The sequence below is a fragment of the Hyla sarda genome, chromosome 1 (assembly GCF_029499605.1).
Source record: "Hyla sarda isolate aHylSar1 chromosome 1, aHylSar1.hap1, whole genome shotgun sequence".
In the NCBI taxonomy this organism is placed as follows: Eukaryota; Metazoa; Chordata; class Amphibia; order Anura; family Hylidae; genus Hyla; species Hyla sarda.
The window spans coordinates 441,606,693-441,634,672 of NC_079189.1; the positions used below are offsets into that span (position 1 = coordinate 441,606,693).

At 42.2% G+C, this 27,980-nt stretch overlaps 2 protein-coding genes and 1 non-coding gene across 6 annotated transcripts in view; 2 read left to right on the forward strand and 1 right to left on the reverse strand.

The window, feature by feature from the left end:
- TRMT2A (tRNA methyltransferase 2 homolog A) overlaps positions 1-11,682 on the reverse strand; it is a 65,360-nt gene extending 53,678 nt beyond the window's left edge. For both annotated transcript variants that reach the window (XR_008846661.1, XM_056532692.1), the window contains exons 1-3: positions 11,538-11,682; positions 8,489-9,253; positions 3,053-3,161 (exon numbers count right to left, since the gene is read on the reverse strand). Coding sequence is in view for 1 of the 2 variants with exons in the window: in XM_056532692.1 (XP_056388667.1) it covers positions 3,053-3,161; positions 8,489-9,240 (861 nt within the window). In the remaining variant the exon portion in view is untranslated. The remainder of the gene's footprint in view (positions 1-3,052; positions 3,162-8,488; positions 9,254-11,537) is intronic.
- Positions 11,683-11,863: 181 nt separating this feature from the next.
- Positions 11,864-27,857, forward strand: RANBP1 (RAN binding protein 1). Of its 3 annotated transcripts, none has more exons than XM_056532712.1 (6): positions 11,864-12,023; positions 20,789-20,925; positions 22,173-22,330; positions 23,456-23,584; positions 24,304-24,369; positions 27,304-27,857. In XM_056532712.1, exons 1-6 carry the CDS (start codon positions 12,009-12,011, stop codon positions 27,426-27,428), a joined length of 630 nt encoding a protein of 209 aa, XP_056388687.1. In that variant the 5' UTR covers positions 11,864-12,008; the 3' UTR covers positions 27,429-27,857. The 3 variants fall into 3 exon arrangements, with proteins under 3 accessions (XP_056388687.1, XP_056388693.1, XP_056388703.1); XM_056532718.1 differs by having other exon boundaries at positions 27,307-27,857; XM_056532728.1 differs by lacking the exon at positions 11,864-12,023 and adding an exon at positions 12,240-12,258.
- Positions 24,395-24,522, forward strand: LOC130345841 (small nucleolar RNA SNORA77). Its single transcript, XR_008884303.1, has one exon. It is a non-coding gene; the product is annotated as a small nucleolar RNA SNORA77 (small nucleolar RNA).
- Positions 27,858-27,980: the final 123 nt, after the last annotated feature.

Sequence of the window (27,980 nt, forward strand, 5' to 3'; positions counted from 1 at the left end):
GAGATGGAGACTCAGTGTAATGGGGGCTCTTCCTAGGAGACAGCATGTGGGCTGTAGGGAAGAGACAGAGCCTGCTGAGGAGTACACAGCCCGAGCTATGAGGGGCTCAAAGAGAGTGACATGAAGTGTGAATAGAAGGTTGCAGGGGACATATGTTTAACCGGCTGAGGGAAGCTCAGCGGTTGTTAGTCAGGACAAGCTGATCTGTTTAGTCAGTGACCAGACGGTCTAGGATTTTGTTTTGTTCTTTTCCTGCAACCTGTCTAATAAAACTGGCAAGGTGCCAGATTTGCATTATAAGCATTTGTTTGCTGGTTTATTGAGAAGAAACGCATCCTGTGGTGTGGTCCAGGACGATCCCAGAGCTAATCCCCAAGACGGATCGTCACAATATATATATATATATTTATGCTATATGTACATACACACACACACACACACACACAGTGATCCCTCAACATACGATGGTAATTCGTTCCAAAAGAATCATCATTACTTGAATCCATCGTATGTTGAGGGATCCGTACAATATAGAAAGTTATACTCGTGTGTCCCCGATGCCCTGGATCGTCACTCTCCATCACGTCATCACGTCCCTGGGGTGTCCCCGCCGCTCCGGGCCATCACCGCTGCCCTGGATCGTCGCTCTCCATCGCCGTCATGCAGCGAAGCATGAAAAGGACGGTCCGGAACATCGGGGACAGGTGACTGACACTCACCGATACGCACAGGGCACATTAAACGGCTATCTGGCTGCAGCTGAAGCAGTCTGCGCTGCCGATAGCCGTTTATGCGATGGCCACCGACATATGAAAGCATCGTATGTTGAAATGATCGTATGTCGGGGCCATACTATATATATATATATATATATATATATATATATATATATATATATATATACATACATACACATACATACATACATACAAACACACACACACACACACACACACTCCTCCCTGCTGTACTCCTCTAGCATTGAACGGCATCAAATACTGACGTGGCCATTTCCCCCAAAAAACTGTGGGTTTGAACCTCCCCTAAGGAAGATTTTGCTTTTTCAGATAAGACCAATATTCCACCAAATAAACAGTTCCCGGAAGCGGAGATAGGGGAAACCGTTTGGTAAGAAAGCTGTCCCTGTGATATTAAGGAAACACTGTAATTCCTGACAATTTTCTTTTGGTGTCATGGAATAAAAAAATAAAAAAAACACAGATGACTATTGTGTTCACACCAAATAACTAGAAAACACAGGGACACCACAGACAAGTACATTTTTTTAACCTCCTCTCTATTGAGTTACTCTTATAAGCTTTTTTTAGGATGCAAATAGGGAATTTGACTTATCTTTACCCTCTAATATGTGGTGACAGACAACTGTTCTTTCATTCATAGAAAAAAATCTGACTGTTCAGTCAGCTATTAGCTATTAAACTGAACCTGTTAGCAAGAATATTGTGGAGAACTTATTGGTTTTACACAGTTTTTATATATTTTTTTTTTATAGTGTTAAAGGGGTACTCCCCTGGTCAGCTTTTCCGGCTGCGTTCGGAACATTTAGTTCCAAATGCTGTGTGCGTACTGCGGGGTCGGCCATTCCCCCTCGTGACACCAGGTCATGCCCCCCAATGCAAGTCTATGGAAGGGCGTCACACCCCTCCCATAGACTTGTATTGAGGGGGCGTGGCCAACCCCTGCAGCGTGCGCACAGCGTTCGGAACTAAATGTTTTGAACGTAGACGGAAGGCTGGCCAGTGGAGTACCCCTTTAAAAAGTTTTTTGTGCAATACATTTAGACTTAGACTTATTCAAGAAAACAACTTGAATGTTGTGTGGCATAGATACCTTTTCACAGTAAGGGATAAATAAACTGCAACAAATTTTTGCACAAACACCTCCAAAAAGTTGTAAATATACACCAGCTCAGACATGGCTTAGCTTTTTGGTTTTGTGCAGAAAAGTTCGAAAATTTAGTGCAATTGGATAAAAATCTTGTGCAACAAGTAAACCATAGAAAATGGTATCTTCTTAAAGTGCAATGTCATGAAATGTTTAACTGCACAAAATTTTATCAAATGGCCTGCGGTTATTTTATAAATTTGAGTCACGTACACATTACCAGCAAACAAAAGAAAAGATGGACAAAAATCGTTACACTTAAACCAACAATAATAAATTACCTCCCTTGTCCTAAAACCAGCAACAACAAATAAACTGTGGTTTGGCAACATTTTTTTACCATGTACCTGTGACTGACCCTGGTATTTGTAGAAAGAAAACTTATAAACTTGTGGTGCTGTATGTAAATTAGCTGCAACTAGTCATGTGGGTTGGCGCCCACCAGGAAATAGGCAGCTAGTCATGGCTGTAATCATAGATCATCTATAATCACCTACATCATCTGCTACTCTCCTGAAACCACACGCAAGCTGAAAGCGTCCTCATTCCTGGGCACGCACATTGTGAGAGTAGTAGCTTTTGGGAATACATGGAATTTCAGGACAGTGGAAGATGACACAGGATAATGTCTGTCTCGTCATTCATGCCTCAATAAGCGTTATTACTGGGATGACTAGGTGACAAGTTCCTGGGGACTGCCCGCCCACATGACTAGGTGCAACTAATTTACATACAGCACCACAAGTTTAAAAGCTTATATTCTACAAATGTTGTAGCTGGTTTCAGAACTATATCCTTTCTGACATGTTTACATTGCTAACTAAAGAATGTTGTTAGATGGGGAGTTTAAAGGGCTTTTCAGAAAATAACACAGAAGCAGTCATTGAGAGGAAGCAAAAAAAACTAAACTCATCTCTCCACTGACTTCAGATGCAGCACTGCCGGAATCTGTCATGACATCCTCATACACTTAGCACAGGACACTGCAGCCAATCTCTGACCTCAGCGGTCACATGCTCCGCGTACAAGGTGGTCATCAAGGCACTTAGGCACTCCAAAGTAGTCACAGTGATGGACCAAGAGCAAGCTGATGGCCAAGTATAATTTTTTTTATTGAAGAATTATAAAAATGAAAGAAAATAAGTACCTGAACCGGCGAAGGCCTTACTCCTTCCAAGGGGCAGCACACTTTATTATATTTCTGTTTCTGTACAAATAACCATGGTAATAGAGCCTTGTTATGGTTTCCAATTTCCCTAGTGAAAAAAATGAGACTGTAACCAAAACTGTATTGTTTACACATTTACTATGCACAGAAATGTTACAATGTAAGAATGATCAGGTGGCACTTACTGGCGTGAAAACAAAAACTGGTTTATTGTACTGTACACGCAGTCCGGTCTTAAATGCAATAATGGCCATTGTTGCATCTATGACCTAACTGTGTGTACAATAAACCAGTTTTTGATTACACACCGGTGAGTGCCACGTGATATCTTTTAGACAAATGACTATCATGCAGCATTGTCATTTATGTAAATGGCATGCATTTTAAATTTGGTGCCTAAATGTCTGATTGGTGTGCCGTTCTGCCCGCTCGCACAGGATATTGCTCTGCATTATGAGACAGAGCTTCTGGCTTCATGCCCATAGCAGCCATCTCCAGCATTAGAACCTATGTAATGTGAATCTATGGGCACTGGAGCTGCTGTGGAAACAGATTGACAAGATCCATATCGTAACGAACCATTATATACAGTGGAAACAGGTAGTATGGTGCCCAATGCAGGGGATTTAGGCACCAATTTTGAAATGCATGTCAATTTGAAAAAGGAGCATCTCTGCTTAGGTACATAGATGGGGTCCTGACTTGTGGACCCCCTATATGATTTCTATATGCTCTAATGGGAATCGAAAAGCTTTTTAATTCAAAGGGATTGATGTACAGAGCTTTGTATGTCAATCAAGGAGGGGCTAAGAGTTGTAAGTGAGGAAGCATGCCAGGATATGGCACGTGAGCATTTCGATTCCAACTCCTTGACACTTGTCTGAGAAAAAAAAGGTGATTTTATAAGTTTTTCAACAACCATCATCTCCAGGAAAGGCACAGTTTACTTTTATATCCCAACAGCTTAGCTATCCAACAGTGCCTGCAGCTCTTAGCAGCAAACAGAGCTGACAGATTGCCTTTAGAAGGATGATTTCTATTATATCGGTTATGAGATATCACTGCATTTTCCAACATCACAGATCTTCTCCCCCTTTGCCTTAATAAAAGAGAGTGCACAACAATTAGTTGAGATGAGATTATATATATATATATATATATATATATATATATATATATATATATATATCCTCTATATCTATACCGTATTTATCGTATAACACGCACCCCCATTTAAACAGGGAAATTTAAGTAAAAAAAATAAAATGTAAAATAAATGACTTGGACTAAATGCCACATCATCCCCACAACTTCGTTTTCTTCTGCACCTCAGTTTGGTCCCGTCCCCTCCAGTGCCACATCATTCCTTCCCTTTTATCAGTCCCTGTGCCATATTTACCCCTCTCATCGCCACCCCCCATGTCTCAATATATCCCCCTGTCATATACCACCACTAGCCATACAGACATTAAGCATTTAGTGTCTCCCCCCACCATCATTTCCCCGTCTCATCATGTCCCCCCCATCATTTCCCCCTCATCATTCCCCCCGTCTCATCATCCCCCCAATCATCATTTCACCTGTCTCATCCTCCCCCCACCGTCTCATCATTTCCCCCTCATCACCCCCCCAACCTGTCTCATCATTCCCCCTCATCATTCCCCCACCCTGTCTCATCATGTCCCCCTCATCATCCCCCCACCCTGTCTCATCATCCCCCCATAATTCCCCCCCCCCCTCATTTCCCCGTCTCATCATCCTCCCATCATGTTCCTCTTATGGGCCAGTGGTCTTTAACCTGCGGACCTCAAGACGTTGCAAAACTACAACTCCCAGCATGCCCGGACAGCCAACTGCTGTCCGGGCATGATGGAAGTTGTAGTTTTGCAACATCTGGAGGTCAGCAGGTTGAAGACCACTCTTCCCCTTTCCTTACCTGGCTGCGCTTCGGCTGTCTTGTGGGCTGCGGTCAGTGAAGCAGATGAGTGACGTTCTCTCCCGGCTTCTCTGTGCGGCATCAGGGATGTCACTTTTCGGCGGGGACTACAGGAAATGAAAAGTGACGTCACTGATGCCGCGCAGAGAAGCCGGCAGAGGATGTCACTCATCTGCTTCACTGACCACAGCCCGCAAGAAGCGCAGCCAGGTAAGGAAAATAAACAAAACTATGAAAAGCAGGGAAAGGGGGAATGATGAGGGAGGGGGGAGGTAGGGAAAATGAAAAGTAAAACTGTCACTTATTTTCTCCCGCACTATCCACAGGTACTGGTGGATAGTGAGGGAGACGCTGATTAAAAGGTGGGGCAGATCTGGACAAGGTAGGGCTCATTTTAATCAGCGTCTCCCGCACTATCCACCAGTACCTGTGGATAGTGCGGGAAAAAACAAGTGACAGTTTTCCAGAGTGGGGAGGAGACACCGCTGGTCACTGATTTAAAGTGGCTGCGGCCGTGCTGCTAATACTTAACAAGCAGCCGGTGCTGCGGCCGCTTTATATCAGTGACCAGCAGATTTATCGGCGTATAACACGCAGGCAGGCTTTTTGCCTTAAATTTAAGTTTTAAAAGTGAGTGTTATACGCCGATAAATACGGTATCTATCTCTCTCTCTCTCTATATTATATATATATATATATATATATATATATATATATATATATATATAGATGTAGAAAAAGCTCAGCACTCCTCAGGTACATGAAAAAAATTGTGGTTTATTGGCTCACATAGCAGCAACGTTTCTGCCCTACCATAGGACCATTTTCAATCTCAGAGGAGGAGGAGCTCAAGGAGGAGCTTGAAAATGGTCCTATGGTAGGACAGAAACGTTGCTGCTATGTGAGCCAATAAACCACTATTTTTTTCACGTACCTGAGGAGTGCTGCGCTTTTTCTACATCTATATTACATGGACTTTGATCGGGTCAGAGGAGCTGGCACCCGCTGCTATATTGGATAAGTAGTGCTGCAGATTTTCTTATACATATATATTCTGGGTATAAGGCAGAAGAGGATCTGTCCATTTAGTAATAAAACAATGGCCGATATTTACAAAGAGCAGTTTATGCCAGATTTTGTTATAAACTATTCAACAAGCAGTTGCAACTGATGAATTTGGTCTAAATTTTTAAAAGTGGCAAGAAAAATAGGCATATTTTTAGTCAAATTTATGAAGCAAGCATGAAAATGGTGCACATGAAAAGTGCTTATAGTAGGTGAAGATTTGATTTACTGTTAGCTCGAAAAGCGCAAGATTTACAAGGAGGTATGAGCTGTGTAATAACGAACCACTCCAACTATCTCCTTTACTGGTGTAAGATATGCCTATCCTAGTAAATGTGGGCCAACATCATGGAAACTGACCCCTATTTGTAACCAGTCACAATACAGCTGATGTAAGCAGGGGTGTGGAAATTTTATAAAAAAAACTACCTGTCCACAGGACTTAAATGGAGCAAAATCTACTTGTCCCTCAAGACGATCCACTTGTCCAGGCCAATTTTCGCTTTTACACTCGTTTTTTCCTCCTCCCCCTATAATAGCCATAACTACCTACTATAATGATAACTTTTAATTGTTCCATAACATTCTCTGGACCCCCCCCCCAAAAAAATAAAATAAATTATATATATTAGGTGAAGTGAAATTGAAATAGTAAAAGATAATTTTGAAGATTTGGTGGGTTTTTTTCTACGCCATTTACCTTGTGGTTGAGATAACACGTTAGTTTCATACTTTAGGCTGCCTGATTACAGCAATACCAGATTTGTACAATTTACATAATGTTTAACCAATTAAAAAAACTTTTTCAAATTTTTTTAATTGCCATTTTTTGACCCCTGTAACTTTTTTTTTCTTCCACATACCAGGCTGCATGAGGGCAAATTTTTTGTGCCATAATCTGTTTTTTGTATCGGTACCAGTTTGGTATTGATCTGACTTTTTAATCGCTTTTTAACTTTTTTTCTGGGGATATTATAAAGACTGCAATTCTGTGATTTGGCATTTTTTTTTACATTTACCGTACGGGATACATAATGATATATTTGAATAGATCGTACAATTACGCACGCAGCAATACCAAATATGTTTATATGTTTTTATATAGGAAAAGGGGGTGATTTGAACTTTAAACATGAAAGGGGTTAATGTGTGTCTTTTAAACTTTTATTAAAATTTTTTTTTTTTTTTTACACTTTATTAGACTTTTAGGAGGAATCATTAGATTCCTCATACAGATGAATAGAGTTCTATTGAACTCATTGATCTGTGTGCTCTGCGATCCATTGATAGAGCCTGGTCCAGCCAGGCTCTATCAATGACAGAGCCGGACAGCAGGAAGCAGAGGTAAGTCCTCTGGCTACCGCTATAGGGGATCGCCCCCCTGCGATCACGCTGCGGGGGATGATCCACCCCACTAACCCACCTGGGAGCATTCACAGGTCCCTTTAGACGCCGCTGTCAGCTTTGACAGCGGCGATCTAAAGGGTTAATAGCCAGCCGCGGCAATCAACGCATGCTGGCTATTAGCGGTGGCCCCCTGCTACTGAAAACAGCCGGGGCTGCAGAGTATGGAGCGGGCACAAGTCCGGAGCCCGCTTCATACACACCTCTGAGCGCCGCATGATGCCTATTAGCGGCGGTGTTGCTCCCCGTGGAGATGTGCGTCAGCTCCTCCCCTCAGCTCTCCGAAGGTTTCCGAAGCTAGAGCTGGGGGGGAGCGAAGGCAGAGGACACAGGTCTGCACGGGGAGCAAGAAGCCAAGCCCCCCTCATCTCCCCCGCAGGTCTGCATTGCAGAAAGAAGGCAGAGCAGGGGGAGTGAGGACGTACACAGCTTCTCATCTCCCCTCCCCCTGCACTGCCTTCAGAGGACACAAGTTTCCACACCCGGGGGCTGCAGAGTACGGAACGGCCAGGAATCCAGAGCCCGCTTCATACAGACCGCTGAGCGCCGCAGCACTTGTCAGGTCCGGCCCTGCTTGTCCGAAGCCGGGCTAAGGTCCGGAAAAATTCTCCTGCCCGGCGCCCGGAACTACATGTCCCGGGCGTCGGGCGATAGGAATTCCACATCCCTGTGTAAGTAAGGCTCTCTTTCACATCATGTTTTTCTGTTTCAATTGAACGCACGTGTTAAGAGAATAAAGACCCTTGTGACATTTCCATTCAATGGATACGTAAAGTTCTATTATAAAACGTGAGTTCAAGATGTCTCAATTTCATTAGTTTTCAAGACTTTTTTTTTGTCTGTTTTTGTGCTGGATAGGATAACACAGGCCTCTGCTTATTGTCTGAATCTATTTAAACTATAGGAGGACAGATTGTTAAATGCAAAAACCCTCCAACTGTCCTTTCCCATAATCCTACTGGATACAAAAATATGTTGTAAAAAGAGCGTAAAAGGTGGATTAGATTTACTTTGTGAGCCTCTGCATGACATGTTCGCATTCTTGTTCTTTCATTTTCAGTTGTTCTTCATATGGAACCTGCCACAGAGGAGTGACTACATCTGCAATCTGCTTGCTGAGGGGCTCCTCCTGTGTGTTCTCCTGTACAGCCTTCCTCTTATTACCCGACTGCTCCTTTTCATCATCATCTTGTTTTCGCTTCTTCATTATAGGGTCAGCTTTGGGTTTTGCAAGCCGGACAGTCAATAATCGGTTCTTCCACATCACTCCATGTATGACTTTCATAGCCTTGTCTCTTTCCTCCTCACTTTTAAAAGTTACAAAAGCAAATGTTTGTCTCTGCATGAGTTTAATTTTATGAGGATTTAATCCATATTTAGCAAGGAATTTCTTAACGTCATTGAAACCAATGTACTTTGGCAGGTTTTGGATCTCTACTTTATAAATCTCTGATGTGAAAAGATCATCTTTAATATATCTATACATTCCATCACCACTGGTTTCCTCTGGATCATCACACATCTTGGCTGTAGGTTCACTTGCTTCTGCTGCATCATTATCATCATCCTCCTCCATGTGGACTATGTCATCTCCAATTTTTGCAGCATCTTCCTGTAGCTGAACAGCCTCACCGTGTGCTTTTGTTTCATCTGTATCTGGTTTACTGGGATCTGATGTTTTGTGGTCTTCCGCATTCCCAAGTTTGGTGTCATTTATCTTAGCCTGATCAGAGCAGCCTTTCTGATCCCCCAAATCTTCCATGTTATGTTTGGTCCTGAGGAAAAAAATTATAATTTAGAAAAAAAGTCAATGTTGCTGATGAATTTGATTAGAAATGCGGTGTAAACAGTTAGCGATTCCCTGAAAGTACATTGTGCACATCTCATCAAAGATGCCAGCCTTACTTTTCAGCTATTATGTAAACATAATAAATCACAATAATCATGAGACCTATGTATACAGTATCTCACATTATATATTTTGCAAATATTTTATTATATCTTTTCATGTGACAACACCGCTACAATGTCGTGAGTGCATAGCTTGTATAATAGTGTTTATTGTTGCTGTCCCCTGAAAATAACTAACACAGACATTAAAGGAGAAATCCGGCAAAAATAAACTTAGCCCCTATCCTCTCTCAAACAGTGCATTTTCAGAAATGCTTGTACAATAGAAATAGGCTTAAAGGAGAAATGTGGCATAAAACTTTTAGTGATACTGATGACAGATTCAGAGCATTAAAGAGTGATATCAGCCAAATACTCTAATGGACTGTATCTTAAAGGGGTACTCCAGTGGAAATTTTTTTTTTTTTTTTATCAACTGGTGCCAGAAAGTTAAACAGATTTGTAAATTACTTCTATTAAAAAATATTAATCCTTCCAGTACTTATTAGCTGTTGAATACTACAGAGGAAATTCTTTTCTTTTGGAACACAGAGCTCTCTGCTGACATCATGACCACAGTGCTCTCTGCTGACATATGTGTCCATTTTAAGAACTGTCCAGAGTAGAAGAAAATCCACATAGCAAACATATGCTCAGTGCTGTGGAGTCCGTCAAAATTTTGGGTACCCGGAGTCGGCAAACAATGCACCGACTCCGACTAAATTTTGATTGGAATTTAAAAAAAAGCAAGTTTAAATGTCCCAATTCACAAAAAGTTATAATTAATGACTTCTTTACTCTAAGAATAAAGCCCAATGCATGCAGTGCCTCACGTAACTGCAAAATGAACACGTTAAGCGATCGTAAAGAAGCATGGTTTTCATGTGCTTCACTATATGGCACGCAACGCACAATTAGGAGCGGCAATACTTATACTTTCCATAGTGTTATGTTCTGCTGTTACAGGGAACCCATGGGTAACCTAGCCTCTCACTGATAAGGGATTAAGTAAATATGTTTTTTGCAGGACTAGAGACACTTGTATAAGTGAAGGGAATGGAGGGTCAATAGTTCAAGACTGAAGCTGTAAACCATTGGAAAAACTGCTGCCATTCAGTTAAGGCTATAAAAACTTGTAAACTCTGATTGTTAGCTTAAACTTTAAACATGTCTATGGGATTCTACTAGGGAAATCATGTTTTATAATAAATGCCCCTTCCTGGATCCTCCCACTGCCCCATCTTCAGCAGCAGATCAGCACACAAAAGATAAAGCAGCGGCTTCTGCCCAACTACCTCTCTCTGCTAGAAGAGCTTAGAAGAACTCGGTGGAACAGCTTCTTGGATTCAACTGTGTTTATAAATACATTCGGATATTAATACAGAGGAGTCGGAAGTACAAAAAACTGCGGAGTCGGAGTATTTATCTACCGACTCCACAGCCCTGCATATGCTGCTCTGGACAGTTCCTAAAATGGACAGATGTCAGCAGAGAGCTCTGTGTTCCAAAAAGAAAATAATTTCCTCTAGTATTCAGCAGCTAATAAATACTGGAAAGATTAAGATTTAATAGAAGTCGTTCACTAATCTCATTAACTTTCTGGCACCAGTTGATTTAAAAAAAAAAAAAAGTTTTCCACCGGAGTACCCCTTTAAAAGGAATAATCTAAACAGAATGGATTGTGCCTATCAGATGTTTGCTGTCTAGACACCTATCCCTCCATTATAGCCATGTGTACAGTATGCCAATAGCAGCGTTTTGCATACAGTGTGCATCCAGCTGTTGCAGAACTATAACTCCCAGCATGCCTAGACCACCAATGGCTGTTAGGGCTTGCTGGAAGTTGTAGTTTTGCAATTACCACTTACTGACAAATTTCTCTGAGATAGATTAGATCAGTGTTTCCCAAGTAGGGTGCCTCCAGCTGTTGCAAAACTACAACTCCCAGCATGCCCGGACAGCCTAAGGCTGTCCGGGCATGCTGGGAGTTGTAGTTTTGCAACAGCTGGAGGCACCCTACTTGGGAAACAGTGGATTAGAGCCACAATTTATCACTAGTGACAACCCACACGGCACTGTCTGAAGACAGAGCAGTTCCTACCCCACGAGCCCTTTACCGTCGCAGACAGTACATATCATGTGTGTCCATTACTCAGCCGCGTTATTTACCTCTTCTAGTTTACACCTTGCACTGCATGAGACTCTCACATGGGGGTAGCCATGTTGATGACGTCACAGGAAAAGAGCTCTGCCACCGCATCACGTTACCGGAAGCTGTCAACTTCCTCCCATCACATAAACTTAACGACAATGCTGAGAATCAGTTATAAAGAACACGAAAGAGTGTTTATTTAGCATTTTAACACACCCAACAGAGATTTATTCATTTATTTTTTTGTTTTTAAATAAATTGACTTCGAAGCGGATATGACGTCACCGTGAAGGCTCCGCGGCCGCCATATTGGTATAGGCACGGCGTTACGTTCCGCAATCTATTAGTACTAGGGCAGGCGGCGTGACGCACGTTTTTTTTTACGTGCTGCTAGTGGGAGGGAGGAAAAACAGCGCGAAATCGCGGACCGACAGCGACATCCTGCAATCTAGAACCGTGCCGCGTAATCCGCCTCCATCCTCCACCTGATGGCCGACACCAAGGTAGATATAGCATCGCCAGCCAGGCTCTACCATGTGGGCGCCGGGAAAGTTCTATATTAACACTGGGTCCAATGTGTGTGTGAGCGGGGCGGGCCGGTGAGTGTCAGGGCGGGGGCCCACTGAGGCGGCAGTGCAACTTATCGTCATGGGCGAGGGAGACGCCGGGTGATGTGTGAACTGGGCATAACGGGACCGGGCGGAAACTGAAGGAGCGGCGGCAGGGGCGTCCAGCGTGGTAGGTGTGGGCACATAGCGGGGTGAGGTCCCCTCTATACCGCTCATAGTGTATGGATGGAGCGCGGAGCATCATTCCAGGCAGGAACTTTTCTCCAGAGCAGTGTTTCCCAACCAGTGTACCTCACGCTGTCCGGGCATGCTGGGAATTGTAGTTTTGCAACAACTGAGTAGTTAACCCTTGCTATAATCGGTCTCCATCTTATGGAACAAGAGGGCTATTGTCTTATGTGAGTGGGGTCCCTGAATGGATCTGCAGAGACATGTCTGCCGCCTCCACTCCTCCTTCACACACAAGGCAGAGATAGGGGAGAGGTCTCAGAACTTTATTCTAAGGTCCTGTTCACATTGTGTGGGAAGGCTCCTCATATACATGCTGTGTGTCTAGGCCTAGTATAGTGGGATAGAGGTGCAGTATACAGTACCTAAGTAAACAGCAAAAAAAAGTATGGAGTAGTGTGATAGGCTATCTTGTGTATGGCATCCTGTGGGAAAGAATCCATTGAATGGATAAGCATTATGTTTTTTTGATGGTTCCCTGATGCTGGAAAAAGCTTAAAGCTTATCTGCCAAACTTGGATTATTTGGGGAAAATGTTATAATGCAATTATGGAGAAACTTGTGTCCAGATAAGGGACTATTTATAGCAATAGTATGGTTAATACTGTTCAGTGCTATATGCATAGGCATAGCACTGATCAGTATTATTGGCGATCTTCATCTCTAGTTCATCAGATGATGCTGGGTACAAAGGTAGGTGAGGGCATGTCCGTCCACCATCTTGGCTGATCTTATTGCTGCAGTCATGCTGTGGGGGATCAGATGAGCGATTTAAGGCTCCGCATTACCAAAGATGCAGTGCTCTGTATTGATCACGGTATATGAGGGGTAATGGCGGACAGCGCGATCGCTGATGTCTGCCATTGCCGGCTCCGGTGCTTGCGTTATGTATAGTACGCAATTGTACGTCCTGGTGCACTAAGTTCCAGTGCATCAGGACGTACGTTTATGGCCCATGTCCTTAAAGGAGAACTCCAGAATATAAAATTGTGGCCCATATTGCCAGCAGTAAAAAAATAAAGATGTACATACCTTCCTCCGTGCCTCCGGTAGCCGGCTCTGGTCTCCACCGCGATCCAATTCCTGGTGGTCGGATGAGTCATACTGCGCTCAACCAATCACCAGCCGCAGCAAAGTCAGACTCGGCCGGTGATAGGCTGAGCGGCAGTGTGAAAACGCTTCAGGACACAAAATTCTTCACTACACCGGCACCTGGGGATGAAAACGTCACACTGCCGCTCAGCCTATCGTTGACTGAGTCGGGACTTCACTGCGGCCGGTGATTGGCTGAGCGCAGTAGGACTCATCCGGCAACCAGGAAGTGGATCGCGGCGGAGACCGGAGCCGGTTACCGGAGGCCCCGGGAGAGTGGAGGAAGGCATGTACATCTTTTTTTTTTTTTTACTGTCGGCACTATGGGCAACAATTTTTATGTTCTGGAGTTCTCCTTTAAGTGGGTTAAAGGGCTATTACCATCTCAGCATGTGATCCCCTATCCATAGGATAGGGGGATAACTCTGATCGACGAGGGTCCGCCCGCTGGAACCTCCATTGATGTACAATGAAAAAAATAGCAATGCACATACGCAGTCTTCACAGGCAATGCTCCATTTATTTTCTTTGGTGCCGCTAAATGTTCAGCTGCTGCATAAAGAATAAATGGAGCAGTGCCCTTCATTCCAGGGAGACTTACATCCCCATTCTGTGTATCAGGCTAGGTTTACACCACGTTTTTGCCATACAGTTCCCATATCAGGTTTTTGACAAAACGGATTCCTCAAAACCTGACCAAACTGTATTAAAACGTGTGTACAAATTTTAATCCGTATATGGTTTGAAAAATGATGTCCGGTTGCATCCCTTTTTTAAGAAGAGAAGTTTTTAACTTTTCACTCCATTATGAATAAAGTTTCACTTGTTTGATTGAAATTCCAAGAAAAAAAAAATGCAGTCAAAAACCGTTTGGTGAAAACTGGATGGAACCGCACATACAGTTCTCTACGGTTTTTCGCCTGGACCAAAAACCATGGTAGACTATGGTTTTGGGGATGGGAAAAAAAACAACAAAACCGTACAGGATGCAAAATGGACACAACCTGATTAGAGATGAGCGAACTTACAGTAAATTTGATTCGTCACGAACTTCTCGGCTCGGCAGTTGATGACTTATCCTGCATAAATGAGTTCAGCTTTCGGGTGCTCCGGTGGGCTAGAGACTCTTTCCTAGGACTGTATCCACCTTTTCCAGCCCACTGGAGCACCTGAAAGCTGAACTAATTTATGCAGGATAAGTCATCAACTGCCAAGCCGAGAAGTTCGTGACGAATCAAATTTACTGTAAGTTTGCTAATCTCTAAACCCGATCTTTTAGCATACGGTTTTCAATACGGTTCCGTGCGGTTTTCAAATTGAAAGTGTATATGGGAACTGTGTTGCAAAAAACGTGGTGAGAACCCAGCTTCAGGGCGGGTCCCAGCGGTCCAACTCTCACGGATCAGCATGTTATCCCCTATCCTGTGGATAAGCAGGTAATCTCCCTGTCCCCTCCCCTCACATACTAAAATTACACATACCTGTCGCCCAGATTTCCCGGTCTCCTGTAGAGACTATGGGGGAGATTTATCAAAACCTGTGCAGAGAAAAGTTGCCAATAGCAATCAGATCGCTTTTTTCATTTTTAAAGAGACATCTGAAAAATGAAAGAAGCAATCTCATTGGTTGCTGTGGGCAACTGGACAAATTTTCCTCTACAGTTTTTGATAAATTTCCCCCTATGTCAGGAAAGCTGGGTGACACAGGAGAAGCAAAAAAATTTGAGTTTTATTTTTAATATAAAAAAAGCCCTTCCCCCGAATTAAAAATGACCCCCCCCCCCCTCTTTTTCTCATTAAAGGAGTAGTCCAGTGGTGATTCAGTGGTGAGCAACTTATCCCCTATCCTAAGGATAGGGGATAAGTTGCAGATCGCAGGGGGTCCGACCGCTGGGGCCCCCTGCGATCTCCTGTACGGAGCCCCGACAGCCCGCGGGAAGGGGGCGTGTCGACCTCCGCACGAGGCGGCGGCCGACACGCCCCCTCAATACAACTCTATGGCAGAGCCGAAGCGCTGCCTTCGGCAATCTCCGGCTCTGCCATTGAGATGTAATGAGGGGGCGTGTCGGCCGCCGCCTCGTGCGGGGGTCGACACCTGCTATCTCGGCGGAGAGCCGGGGCCCCGTACAGAGAGATCGCAGGGGGCCCCAGCGGTCGGACCCCCGCGATCTCAAACTTATCCCCTATCCTTAGGATAGGGGATAAGTTTTTCACCACTGGACTACCCCTTTAAAAGAAAATATCGGTATCAGTGAGTACCAGTACTTAAAGTATCAGACATTATTCTCGATGTTTAAAAAAAAATAAAAAATATATGGCATGGGGACATCCTTACGTGTAAATCTATGGGACTTCTGGAAATATGTCTAAGTCTTTTGGCCACAACGTTCCCTGTGGAGTTTACACTTATGATCTCGTGGCAGGATCTCTCTACTGGCTTTTTCAGACTTCAGCCGATCATCCTTGAATTCCTCCAGTCTTGTAAGAAAAAATACAAGTGAGCCACAGTGCTTGAAAAAAGACATGCTCATCTGCCCTGATGTGCTGCTATTCTTCTCTCTGCTGTCCCCTGGTGTCTCTGCTGTCCCCTGGTGTCTCTGCTGTCCCCTGGTGCCCAGTCACATGCTGAGCGGGCAGTGCCTGTGCAGGTGCCCTGGAGCCATATGAATAGCGGCTGGGGATCGGGGCAAGTGAGTGTGCTTTTCACTGTATGCTAGCTAAGTAGCTAATTTTTTCCTGGGGCTGGAATACACCTTTAATTCTGCTGAAGTCTTTCACTTTAATTGTGGCGTTATACAGGTCATGTAACCATGGTAGCCGTTCGCTGTTAGCCTTTCATGACATTAACCCCATCACAAAAGCATCAGGTTACATGTCATTTTGGATGAAAAGCAGTGGAGCAGCAGATTGTATGAAGACTGAAAAATAATTTGAGGTGAGTTATCGCCATTATCAGTCTGCAAATGTGGCAGATGTGCGCTAAATTTAACAAATGGTGCACATACTTTGATGAATAATCACAGAATTGTTCTACTTTAGTCTGGTTAAATGTCCACATAAAGAACTGAATTCATAACCACCCCTTTAAAGGAGAACTGCTGTGCAACACTCACCTCCCCCTGTGCCCTGGCTGCAAAAACTAAAAAAACTAACTGTAATTCTCCTTCCTATGTTGCGCCAATATCTGCATCTCGTTCCTCCGGTGCTGTTCTGCTTCTTGGGTTTGGATCGTCACACTGCAGTCAGTGTATCCTCGGCCGCAGGGTTGTCCCACCTCGGGTGGTGGTAGGCTGAGCGCACTGTCATGTAAGGAGCCCAGGCAGCAGGGAGAAGGCAGGGCCTTCTTTACATGACAGTGCACTCAGCCTATCACTGACCGAGGCAGGACATAGCCGCAGCCGACGTTACGCTGACTGCAGTTTGATGGGGGGGGGGGGGAACGTAGGAAGGTGAATAAAATTTTTTTTTTTTTTTTTTCTTTAGTTTTTGCAGCCCGGGCCCAAGGGAAGTTAAGTGTTGCTCCGCAGTTCTCCTTTAATAAATCTAGATCGCTTTATTAGATAATCTTAATAAAAAAAAGTCTGGTTAAATGTCGCAGACTGTATCATATTTCATACAATTGTCACTAGAGATGAGCGAACTTAGTGATTCAATTCGGCACGAACCTCGCAGCTCGGCAGTTGCTGACTTTAGCCGGCATAAATTAGTTCAACTTTCAGGCGCTCCGGTGGGCTGGAGACTCTCTCCTAGGACTGTATCCACCTTTTCCAGCCCACCGAAGCACCTGAAAGCTGAACTAATTTATGCAGGATAAAGTCAGCAACTGCTGAGCCGAGAAGTTTGTGACGAATCAAATTATTGTAACTTCGCTTATCTCTAATTGTCACATAGTCATTCGGATAGTCCCTAAAGGGCATGGTTGACCTGCCCTGTAAAAACTTCTAAATCTGTCCTGTGCAACATTTCAGTCACACATGATAAATCAGGGACCACTGCACAAAGTGCTCTAAATAAGATCACTTCACAATGAAATGTTTCAGAAAATGTCACGGGGGCCAGCCTGCGACTTTACATGCAACAAGTTTAGATGAAAAAAAGCTGTCTAAATGGTTTGATATATTGCTCTCATGGTTCCCATTCTAAGTGGGACTTATGTGTTAGTGACAAGTCAGAAGTAAGGATCGACCAATATCGTTTTTTTAGGACAGATACCGATAATCGGTGGCGGTTAGGGCCGATAACTTATACCGATATTCCGGTATAAGTTATCGGCTATTTATCCCGCTGCACCACGACCGCCCCCCTCATAACAACCAATTGGGGATCAGCTTTTAACTTTCATGTGTTGAAGATTAAATGAAAGCTGCGCTGTTATTGGTCACTAAGTGTAACTAATTCTTTCTATTAGACAGTTTTATAATCTCCCCCATTATGTTGGGATGTATAATAATTCTTTTCATGTTAAAACGAAGTACAGTATATGCTGAATAAGGTGGGAACTGGGAAGGAACACTATAAAAAATACTGTAGACAAAGTAATGTATAGGTGGCTTTTCCATTGACTTATGGAAGTTTTTGCCTTTCGGCTTAAACTTGGCTCATGAAATTTTTATCCAGACTTAAACATTTTGTACACAAGTTAATAAAACAAACTTAAGTGAAGGACTTTAGCAACAAGTTACTAAGCATTGGATACCTGGCTTCATACTTGATTTTTCAGGGAGAGAATCAGGCAATGAAGTGTAAAATCATGGCTATCAGTTTTGTGATTGCTAAATGTGGATAGTTGACATCTTTTTCTTAGGATCATTACTTATGCAGATGTGGCATGGGAAATTCTGTAACTTGTGTAAAAGTTCCCTTTACCATGAACAGTTAGTATTGGGCCTTAAAGAATAAAGCTCACCAAACTAAACACTTAATATATTGTTCTTTATGTTATTATAAGACACTTTGCTATTTACTTGCTGTTAAAATTCTCAACCTTTATATGTTTTTAATGTGATTGAAAAAAATGGCCACTAGGTGGCTCTGTTCTGGTCCCTGCGCAAGTCAAACTGTTAGTTTAGACTTGCAGAAGTCCAAACTCAGGAAATGCATGGTGAGACACAGCTCTCGCCGGCCTCAGTGACATTGCGCCTGCTGGGGGACACCTACTTTCTCCTGCTGGGAGCTAAGACAAGGTGAGCCAGGGGAAAGGTATGATACACATCTTTTTAAAGCTCAGAATTTTTTTCTCAAGGGCAGGAGAGGTGTTAGAAGTAGTTAGGGTATATAATCTGAGTTAGTTTAGAAAATATGGTTTGATGAGATTCTCTTTAAGAAGCCACAATAGATTGGAAAAGTACTCCAGTTAAACCTTTATCTATCTTCTGTGCCTGGGGTGCAAAAAGTAAAATAGCAAACTTTAACTTGCCTTCTTCTGCTACCCAGGTATGCCGATATTGTTCTGTGCCTGGTCTTTTTTCGCATCCTACCACATTGCGCTCAGCTTTTTGGCGGCCGCAGTGATGTCCCGCCTCAGCCGGTGATACGCTGAGTGCAGTGTCATGTAACAGGCTTGGGCCTGCCTTCTCCCTGCTGCCCAGGCCCGTTACATCACCCTGCAGTTATCAATGGGCACAGAAGATAGAAGAGCGATATCGGCGCACCAGGGGATTTGCGAAAGGTAAGTTAGTTTATTCTACGTTTTGCAGCCCAGGCACAGAGGAAAGATAAAACGTTTTACTGGCGTACGCCTTTTAAAGGAAAGTCTTCAACTACTTCCAATCTCCACTGCTATGTGCTTATTGTTCTGCCCAAACATAGGAAGGGGGAGAGGAAAAGTTGCTGAGTTGCTCATAGCAACCAATCAGATTGCTGCTGTCATTTATCAGAGGCCTTTTCAAAAATTAAAGAAGCGATCTGGTTGCTATGGGCAACAGCAACTTTTCCTCTGGACAGGTTTTGATAAATCTCCCCCAAAGTGTGTACTACTGTCCCCAAACTGGACCTCCAGCTGTTGGAAAACTGCAACTGTCAGGGAAGGCTGAGTTGTAATTTAGCAAACATTTTTAGACTACTGGTGTACACTCTCCTATCTCTGGCTGAGGTGATTGTTGAGTGGACACTTTTTTTCCCCCATCCTTGAATATGATTAAATATTTTTAAAAAGTACAGTTAAGGGTCTACTCACTCGCATATTTGATGTGCAGGATTTGAAGCTGCAGATTTCAATGTAAATAGTTAACTGAACTCGGCTACAAATCTGTAGCTCACTGTACATGTGAATACACCCTAAAGGGGTATTCCTATTTACAAAAACAAATTTTTCATTTAAATGAGTAATATAGAGTAATTAATTAAACTCCAGCCAATACAAACCTATTCCCTGTCCTGTGGATAGGGTATAAGTAGCTGAAAGTGGGGAGGGGGGGGAGTCCGACTGCTAGGACCATGATCTCATGAGAACGGGACCCGACTCTGTGTGTGGAACATGTGTTGCAGACAGCATGTGCTCTGTTCATTTTAATGGGACCACCGAAGAGACCTGAGTAAAGCACTCGGGCATCTCCGGTGCTCCCATAGAAATGAATGGAGCCCATGCCATCTACCGGTGATTAATACACAATCCACTGACAGCTGTGGTCCAGTTCCTGCACAGGGCGGAGACTCTCTTTAGTTGCAATGGGAAAGTGGACAGACTGGAATAATGTCCAAATGGGATGCTGCAGAAATTCCACCTACTGTTTCTACTGTGACAAGGAGCTACAATGTGACCTTTAGGATTAGTGCTTTACTGCCTCTGTGTAAGGACTCTGTAGCTTAACTTCTGTGGCAGTGATGTTCAGAAATCAGTCCATTGGGTCAGTGTTTAAACCCTTAAAGCCGTGCTGGCCTGCTATTGTTGAGAATATGTTGACAGAGCACTTGTTCAGCACAATTCTATCAAAACTTTTTTTTTTTTTTCCCCCCTCGCCCTCCTCTTTGTAAAAGTAGGGATATGGCAGAATCCCTACTTTAGTTTTAAAAAAAAAAGTAGCATTTTTTTTTTATTTCCCACCATAAATATTTTTGGCTGCACTGTAAATTTTATGGTAAAATGAAAGATGTCATTACAAAAACATATGGCCCTCATATAAGTTATGGCTCTTCGAAGGTGAGGAGGAAAAAAACTCAAAATAATGGAAAATTCCTTTTTGTCCTCAAGGCCAAAATGGGTTGTGCCCTTATGGGGTTAAGGAACAGACAAAATATTTCAAACTTGACATAAGCAGTACCCAGTGACACTTGCTAGTAAATGGAAGTGTGTGTGTGTGTGTGTGTGTGTTTTTTGTTTCCCTCTTGCTTTTTTTTTTTCCCCCTGACTTAGTGGCTAAACTAAATTTTCTCTTATTTCAGGAGCCCCAAGAGGAGCATGAAACCTCTGTTGAAAACACAGAAGAAGCCAATCACGATCCTCATTTTGATCCCATTGTTTCATTGCCGGAGCAAGAGATTAAGACTCTTGAAGAAGATGAAGAAGAGTTATTTAAAATGTACGTTTTCATGTGTATCCCAGATGTAAAACACAATCCAAGGCAGTTAGTAATTTTCCTGTTGATGTATTGGGGGGCACAGGAACCATGGGTAAAGGCAGCAGCCTATATCAAGTTTACAGTATACCCCCCCAATGTAGACTACAAGGGCGATTTTATGATGGCTGCAAATAGCGGGCATGCTGGGAGTTGTAGTTTGGCAACAGCTGGAGGCACACTGAGTTAAGTAACAAACTCTGTGTTTTGCTACCAGTGTGCATAACTGCAACCCCCGGCATGCTGGAAGTTGTATTTTTGCAACAGCTGGAGGTTTAGGGCCACATATGGGGTATTTCCATACTCAAGAGAAATTGCCTAACACATTTTGTTGGGCTTTATCTCCTTTAACCCCTTATGAAAAGGTAAAGTTGGAGTCTACTCCAGCATGTTGTTGCCACAGTTTGCCTCTTGAAAACGCCGTGGAGACTGCAAAACATGTAGGGGCGGCAATCTAGTGTTTTTAGTTGGTGTCAGAGTAGGCGTACAGGGCTACTGCAGAACCCTTGACAGTGGAGCAATGATGCTCAGATCTCACAAGCACTAACCTACCTGACATCCCAATTTTAATATTTATCTCACTGGGTTTACATTAATTTTTTTAATTGGATATATATAATAAAAGTTATGTTTTAGGGGGTACTATTTAGAGGTGTTTTGCACCCCAGGCTATGGCCTTGGGGTTAGGTAATTAGTTGTGTTCCTTGGCCTCTATAGTCCCCTTTTTGGTCTAATTTGGTTTTTTCATGTTTGAACTTGTCCCTGAAAAATTCCAATTTAGAAAATTTGGTGAAAAATTGGAAAATTGAATTTTGAAGCCCTCTGGTGTCTTCCAAAAGTTAAAAACATGTCAACTTCATGATGCAAACATAAAGTAGACATATTGTATATGTGAATCAATATATAATTTATTTGGAATGTCTATTTTCCTCACAAGCAGAGAGCTTCAAAGTTAGAAAAATTGGATTTTTCACCAAGAAATGATGCAAGTATCGAGAAAAATGTACCACTCTGTTAAAGTAGAATATGTCACGAAATAACAATCTCTGAATCAGTTTCATAAGTAAAAGCATTCCAGAGTTAATAATCCTTAGTGACAGTGGTCAGATGTTCAAAAAATTCTCCCGTCCTTATGGTGAAAATGGGCTTGGTCCTTAAGGGGTTAAATACTTTTGTCACTATTACAATATAACAAATGCACCTTTCTGCAGGAGGGCAAAACTGTTTCGATTTGCTTCTGAAAATGACCCCCCAGAGTGGAAAGAACGAGGCACTGGTGACGTGAAACTTCTTAAACACAAGGAAAGGGGAACAATCCGCCTTTTGATGAGGAGAGATAAGACACTGAAAATCTGTGCTAATCATTATGGTAGGATATAAAGACTTGCCGTTAAAATGTTTCTGACTTGTGTTCTCTACTAGTCCTGCAGTTAGCCTTAGATGATCAGACTGATCCCATTTAAAATTAACATTTTTCTGATGTATGGCTATGCCCACTTCTGTGTGGAAGGCTTTGTTTGGGCCTCCATCACAGATTTTGTTCAATACCAAAAAATGGAGCTGGGATAATGGACACCAATGTTTTCCAATAAGCTTATTGGGGAAGATTTATCAAAATCTGTGCTAAGGAAAAGTTGACCAGTTGCCCATAGCAACCAATCAGATAGCTTCTTTCATTTTTGAAAGGCCTCTGAAAAACAAAATATACAATCTGGTTGCTATGGACAATTGGTCAAAGTTCTCCCCGGGATATGTTTTGATAAATCTCCCCCATTGACTTTAATGGGCTCATTTTGGGTCTCGGATCTCTGTTCATTTAACATGGTTTGACAAACAAAAATACGCCTTGCCCCGAATCTGTAACACAGGACCCTGGATGGAGCCTCTGATGCATATGTGTCATATAAGCAGCGGCCAGAACATCCTTGGCTTGAACCAAGAGTGCATGGGGTAGGGGGCAGTCAGGAGGAATAGTTGTCAGATGAACAAGCATTCAGTTGACAACTCCATTGGGTGAAATGTGCTGCAGATTGGAGTAAATTTAAACAGCAAGTGCTGCAAATAGAGATGCGCAAACTTACAGTAAATTCGATTCGTCACAAACTTCTCGGCTCGGCAGTTGATGACTTATCCTGCGTAAATTAGTTCAGCCTTCAGGTGCTCTGGTGGGCTGGAAAAGGTGGATACAGTCCTAGGAAAGAGTCTCCTAGGACTGTATCCCCCTTTTCCAGCCCACGGAGCACCTGAAAGTTGAACTAATTTATGCAGGAAGTTTGTGACGAATCAAATTTACTGTAAGTTCTCTCATCTCTAGCTGCAAACTTCAGTTTCTAACAAACTTTCTTACATATACATAGAGGCACGTAGCAAATGCCATTAAACATTTCTCAATTCTTATTGCTTTAGCCAAAAAGTATTGCTTGTTCCTAGATCTACACCTGTGGTAATGACTACTGCTGAAATAAGTCTGACTTAAATATCCTCTTCCTTTTAGTGGTGCCATCAATGGAGCTAAAACCCAACGCAGGTAGTGACAGAGCATGGGTGTGGAATACATATGCAGATTATGCTGATGAAGCACCAAAACCTGAACTACTGGCCATTCGCTTTTTAAATGCAGAGAGTGAGTATTTTATGTTGTATAAAGATATAAAAAGTAAACGTTGTAATTGTGCACTATGCATCACATTACAGGGAAGTTTACTGGCTTGGTAGTTTAGTGGTTTTCTGCTCTAATTTGTGCAGCTGCTGTACTGAGAACATGTCCTTATGGTAACCTGAAGGGGTTAAGGAGCAGCTCCCAGAAAAAATACCATGATGAACAATAAAATGGGTTATGCTGATGTAGTGCTGGGTGATATATCAGTTCATACCGAATACGTTTTTTATTCTGTACAATATGAATTTTTCCTATACCACAATACTGGTCGGATCCCCCCCTTCGAATGAATAATTTGGTCATACCGCCCAGCAGTATGCTGATGTAGGTATCGGATATACATTAGTACTCTTTTTAACTAGCCATATGATATCAAAAGCTGTTAGGGCTCTGACTATAGTTGTGTTGCACACAGTATAATTCAGTGCCATAGCCCATTCATTCTGTTAGTAGGTGTCATAGTGGTCTTATTATTCTGGTCATCAGACACATGGTTAGGCCAGGACTTTTGCATACATATTATTCCAGTTAGAAATATAACATTGCCATTGAGAAACAGCAGGGCTTGACTGCTAGAGGTTTGGTAATATTGTGAAGTTTATCGTACTAATGGCATAGATTCCTTCACTGTGGTTTTGTTTGCTTATAACACATGTTTAATTTTTTTGTCTCTTTAAATACAGATGCCCAAAAGTTCAAAGCAAAATTTGAAGAATGTAAAAATGAAGTAAAGGAGAAAGCAACTAAAGGTAAAAAGTTTAGCCTTCTCTTGCTGCAGACTCACTCTGTGCTGAACTGCAAACTCCAGTTACAGCGCTTTTTCAGTCTGCTATATAAACACCATGATCATCTAAACACTTTCTTTGCTGTGGAAATGTGGTTTTTGATTATGGGATATTGGTAGAATGTTAATTTTCTATATTTTAGTGGCTGTTGTTTTGTATAGTGGCAATTAGGGTGGTAAGCGTATAAGTTATGAATACCCCACATTTTTATACTCTTATCAATGTTGTTGTGAGGTAGTCGAGATTTTACCCTTGTTTACTTTGGTGTGTATATATATATATATAATATATATATATATATATATAATATAATATAATATAATATAATATTATATTATATAATATATTATAATATTATATTTTTTTTCTGAAAATTTACCAAAATGGTGCACAGATTCTGCAGAGCTTGGTTTATGCTTCGTGCTCTGGCATCTGACACATTTGTACGTTTCCTATAAGGTGGTGTAGGGTTGCTCAAAAATGTAGGTTGTGCGCCAACAAATATTTGGCGCACATGATACTCATGCTCACTGCAAAAAATTCTCCATAGTGCCTCAAACAATACGCTGCTTTCAAAAATGCTCTTAAAAAGAACAAAAACAGCAACTGCGCAAAACAAGAAAAAAGGTGTACTACCAAAGGTAAATTTCCCCATATGGGTCCAGCTTACACTGGCATTTTTGTCCTTGTGGTCTCCTAGTTTACAATAACCTAGCATAGTACATGGTTTAATTTACTTGCATGTTTTTCTACAAGGACACTTGGATTTGGACGCTGTAAAATAAAAATGCAGCCTTCATGAAATGCTGATCTTCAGCCCAAAACTGCCCATAGAAGTCCACATACACTTGTTATGGTGAAGAAAATACATCCATTTTTAAATCTGATCTGTATTCAGTAGTTTAGGACAATTTTAGGAATGTAATCTTTAATCGTATCTATTTTTAGGCAAAAAAACATACTGAGCTATCATACAGACATTATTTAACTCCAAACAGTTACAATTAAGAGGCTGCAGGCGCCATCAATTAGGGCATAGGGGATGTAACAGACCATATTTTTGTATCTTGTCGCAGCTTGTAAACTGCTGTTTTGTTGGAGGGGTCGGCCAAATAGCAGCGCCATTCTACATCCTTGCCATGTATGCCAATTTGCAGGTCGGGGGATTGCATGTTGCTGCTACTCGGCTGGTTCCTCTGACTAGTTAGCCAAAATACAAAAACAGCACAGGTATAAGTTCTCAAGCTGCAGGCAAAGGATATGAAGGTATGGTCTGTTACTTTCCCATGCCCTAGCTGATGGTGCCTGCACCTCCTTTTACAGAGGTGACTGTTGCACTTGTGTAAATGTGTACTCTTGTACATGTATAAAAGTTGTGTTCTAACAGACTATATAGTGGGCTTGCTTAAGAGATGGCAGGTGATGTTACTATTACTATAGTGATAGGCCCTCACATTCCCTATATGAGGGTTTAAAGTTTGCCCGACAATCAAGCTAATTATCAGATGAGTAAACTTTTAATTGTGGGAGGTGATGGGCAGGATTATACAGTTATGCATTGTGTATTAGTCATACACACCCCTAAATGTAAAATATTCACTTCGCCTGACCCTGGAATCCTGCCTGTCACCTCATTCACTACCATTCTAAAACTAAAGGGAAACTCATCCGTACTAACCTTTTGGTATAAGCAGGTCGTGCAGACGACACTGATACATGCCTTCCCCTGATCCATGGTCCCGTTCAGCAGTTATAATCTTTAATCCAGCAGCAGGCATGGTGTGCAGTCGGTGTTCCAGGAGCACAGTGACATCACTGCAGCTTCCGGAAAATGCAAGACTCTTGGTACAAACAAATTGAATGGGCAGGGACTAATTTAAAACATAACTTTTACTAATAACCAATTAAAATATTGTAGGTTATATGTCCCAGTCCTGGGAATTAAAAGCAATGTGCTGCCAGACAAAATCGTTCAGTGACCCAGATGTGTGCATGGACTGTCTTCACAATCAAGGGTCCCAATTGGTGAAACACTATACAAGTGACTGATAGAATTGACTACTCATGTACTAAATTATACTGTCACACATAAGATCGTGACCTCTCATTGGTTTCTCGACGCGTTTCTGCCGAGATGTAACGGTGTCCTCAGGGGAAACAATAGAGAAATTGCATAAAGTACAGATTGTTATACTATGGTACAAATATATAGGGGGAGATTTATCAAGACCTGTGTAAAGTAAAAATTTGCCCAGTTGTCCATAGCAACCAATCAGATCGCTTCTTTCATTTTGCAAAGGCCTTGTTAAAAATGAAAGAAGCGGTGTGATTGGTTGCTATGGGCAACTTTTCCTTTACACAGGTTTTGATAAATCTCCCATATAGTGTAAGGTTATAAATAAATCCCAAACAGCTAGATAAGGGTCCGATACTTATAATGTCAAGTATGCCAATACAGTAGACCTCTTGCTGTGGGAGTTTTGAAAGCCGCAAGACTCCAGGTAAACACAGTCAATGCTGTAATAGTGTACGATCATGGTGTCCGGCTATTTACTTGAATGGGGGTGTGCAAACCTGCAATGGCAGGGAGCCGCAATAACCGGGTACACTGCACACCAGCTTTGTCCAAGCTGAAGCACAGGCATGAACAAAGTCCAGTAAGTGAGGGTGGGTTTGCACTTCTCTGTGCTGTCTGATAGGACAGGAGAAAGCACAGAGTAGTAGTATAAATCTCAGAAATGGGAGGGTGTATTAATGAACTGTAAAGTGTGTGGTTTGGGCACCCTACACTATTTTATGGTAATCTCTTTGGGGATAGGCCACAGGTCCTCTTTAAATTTCTTTGTCTTCTAGTTTCAAGTGCTTTTGCTAAATAACCTTATTACTTCTTACCCCCAGCAGATGTGACCAAAAATGATAGTGCTGATAAAGTGGCCGAGAAACTAGAAGAACTCACTGTAAAGGAGGAAAGCAAGGTTCAAGACAAAGAGGAAGGCAAGCAAGAAAGAGAAGAGAAGCAATAAGTCAACTAGAGCCTTGTTCTTTTATTTTTTACAAGGGACTTATATCTAAGGAAAAAGAACTGAATTTAAACATTCAGGTTGTTTTTTTTCTAAGCTTTTGTCCTTCAGATGAGTTCTTCAGAAACAAATCCATTCCCCAGTCATGAAAATGTACTGTGTTCACTTTCTTTTTCCATAGTGGAAACACTTATTTATAGTCATCCAAAGTAACAAATAAAACCAGTTTGAAACTGTGCTGGAATCCTATAATGGTTATATCTTGGCTAGGAATGTTCTAGGGTGTGGTCCTTTACAAACGGACATATAAATCCAGTCCAATATCACATTTCCTTAGGGGGGTTTTCAATGGAATGGATTGAGTTGGGTTATTTTTTGTGTTGACCCTGCTAGGATGACTCTTTAATTGAATAAATTTAAACTGAGAATGAATCCATCTGGTGAGTGTTCATAAATGTAATTGTATTAGTCCAGATAAAACACCTATTCTCTGCACCCTTCCCCTTTTGGGGATTTTATATATTGGTCCTACATCTATTAGTCTGTCATGCTCTG

Excerpts from the sequence above, each read along its gene's own strand:
- RANBP1 (XM_056532712.1), top strand. Across the intron at positions 20,926-22,172 it reads GAAGAAGAGTTATTTAAAAT|GAGGGCAAAACTGTTTCGAT; the intron begins GTACGTTTTCAT and ends ACCTTTCTGCAG. Across the intron at positions 24,370-27,303 it reads AAAGGAGAAAGCAACTAAAG|CAGATGTGACCAAAAATGAT; the intron begins GTAAAAAGTTTA and ends TCTTACCCCCAG.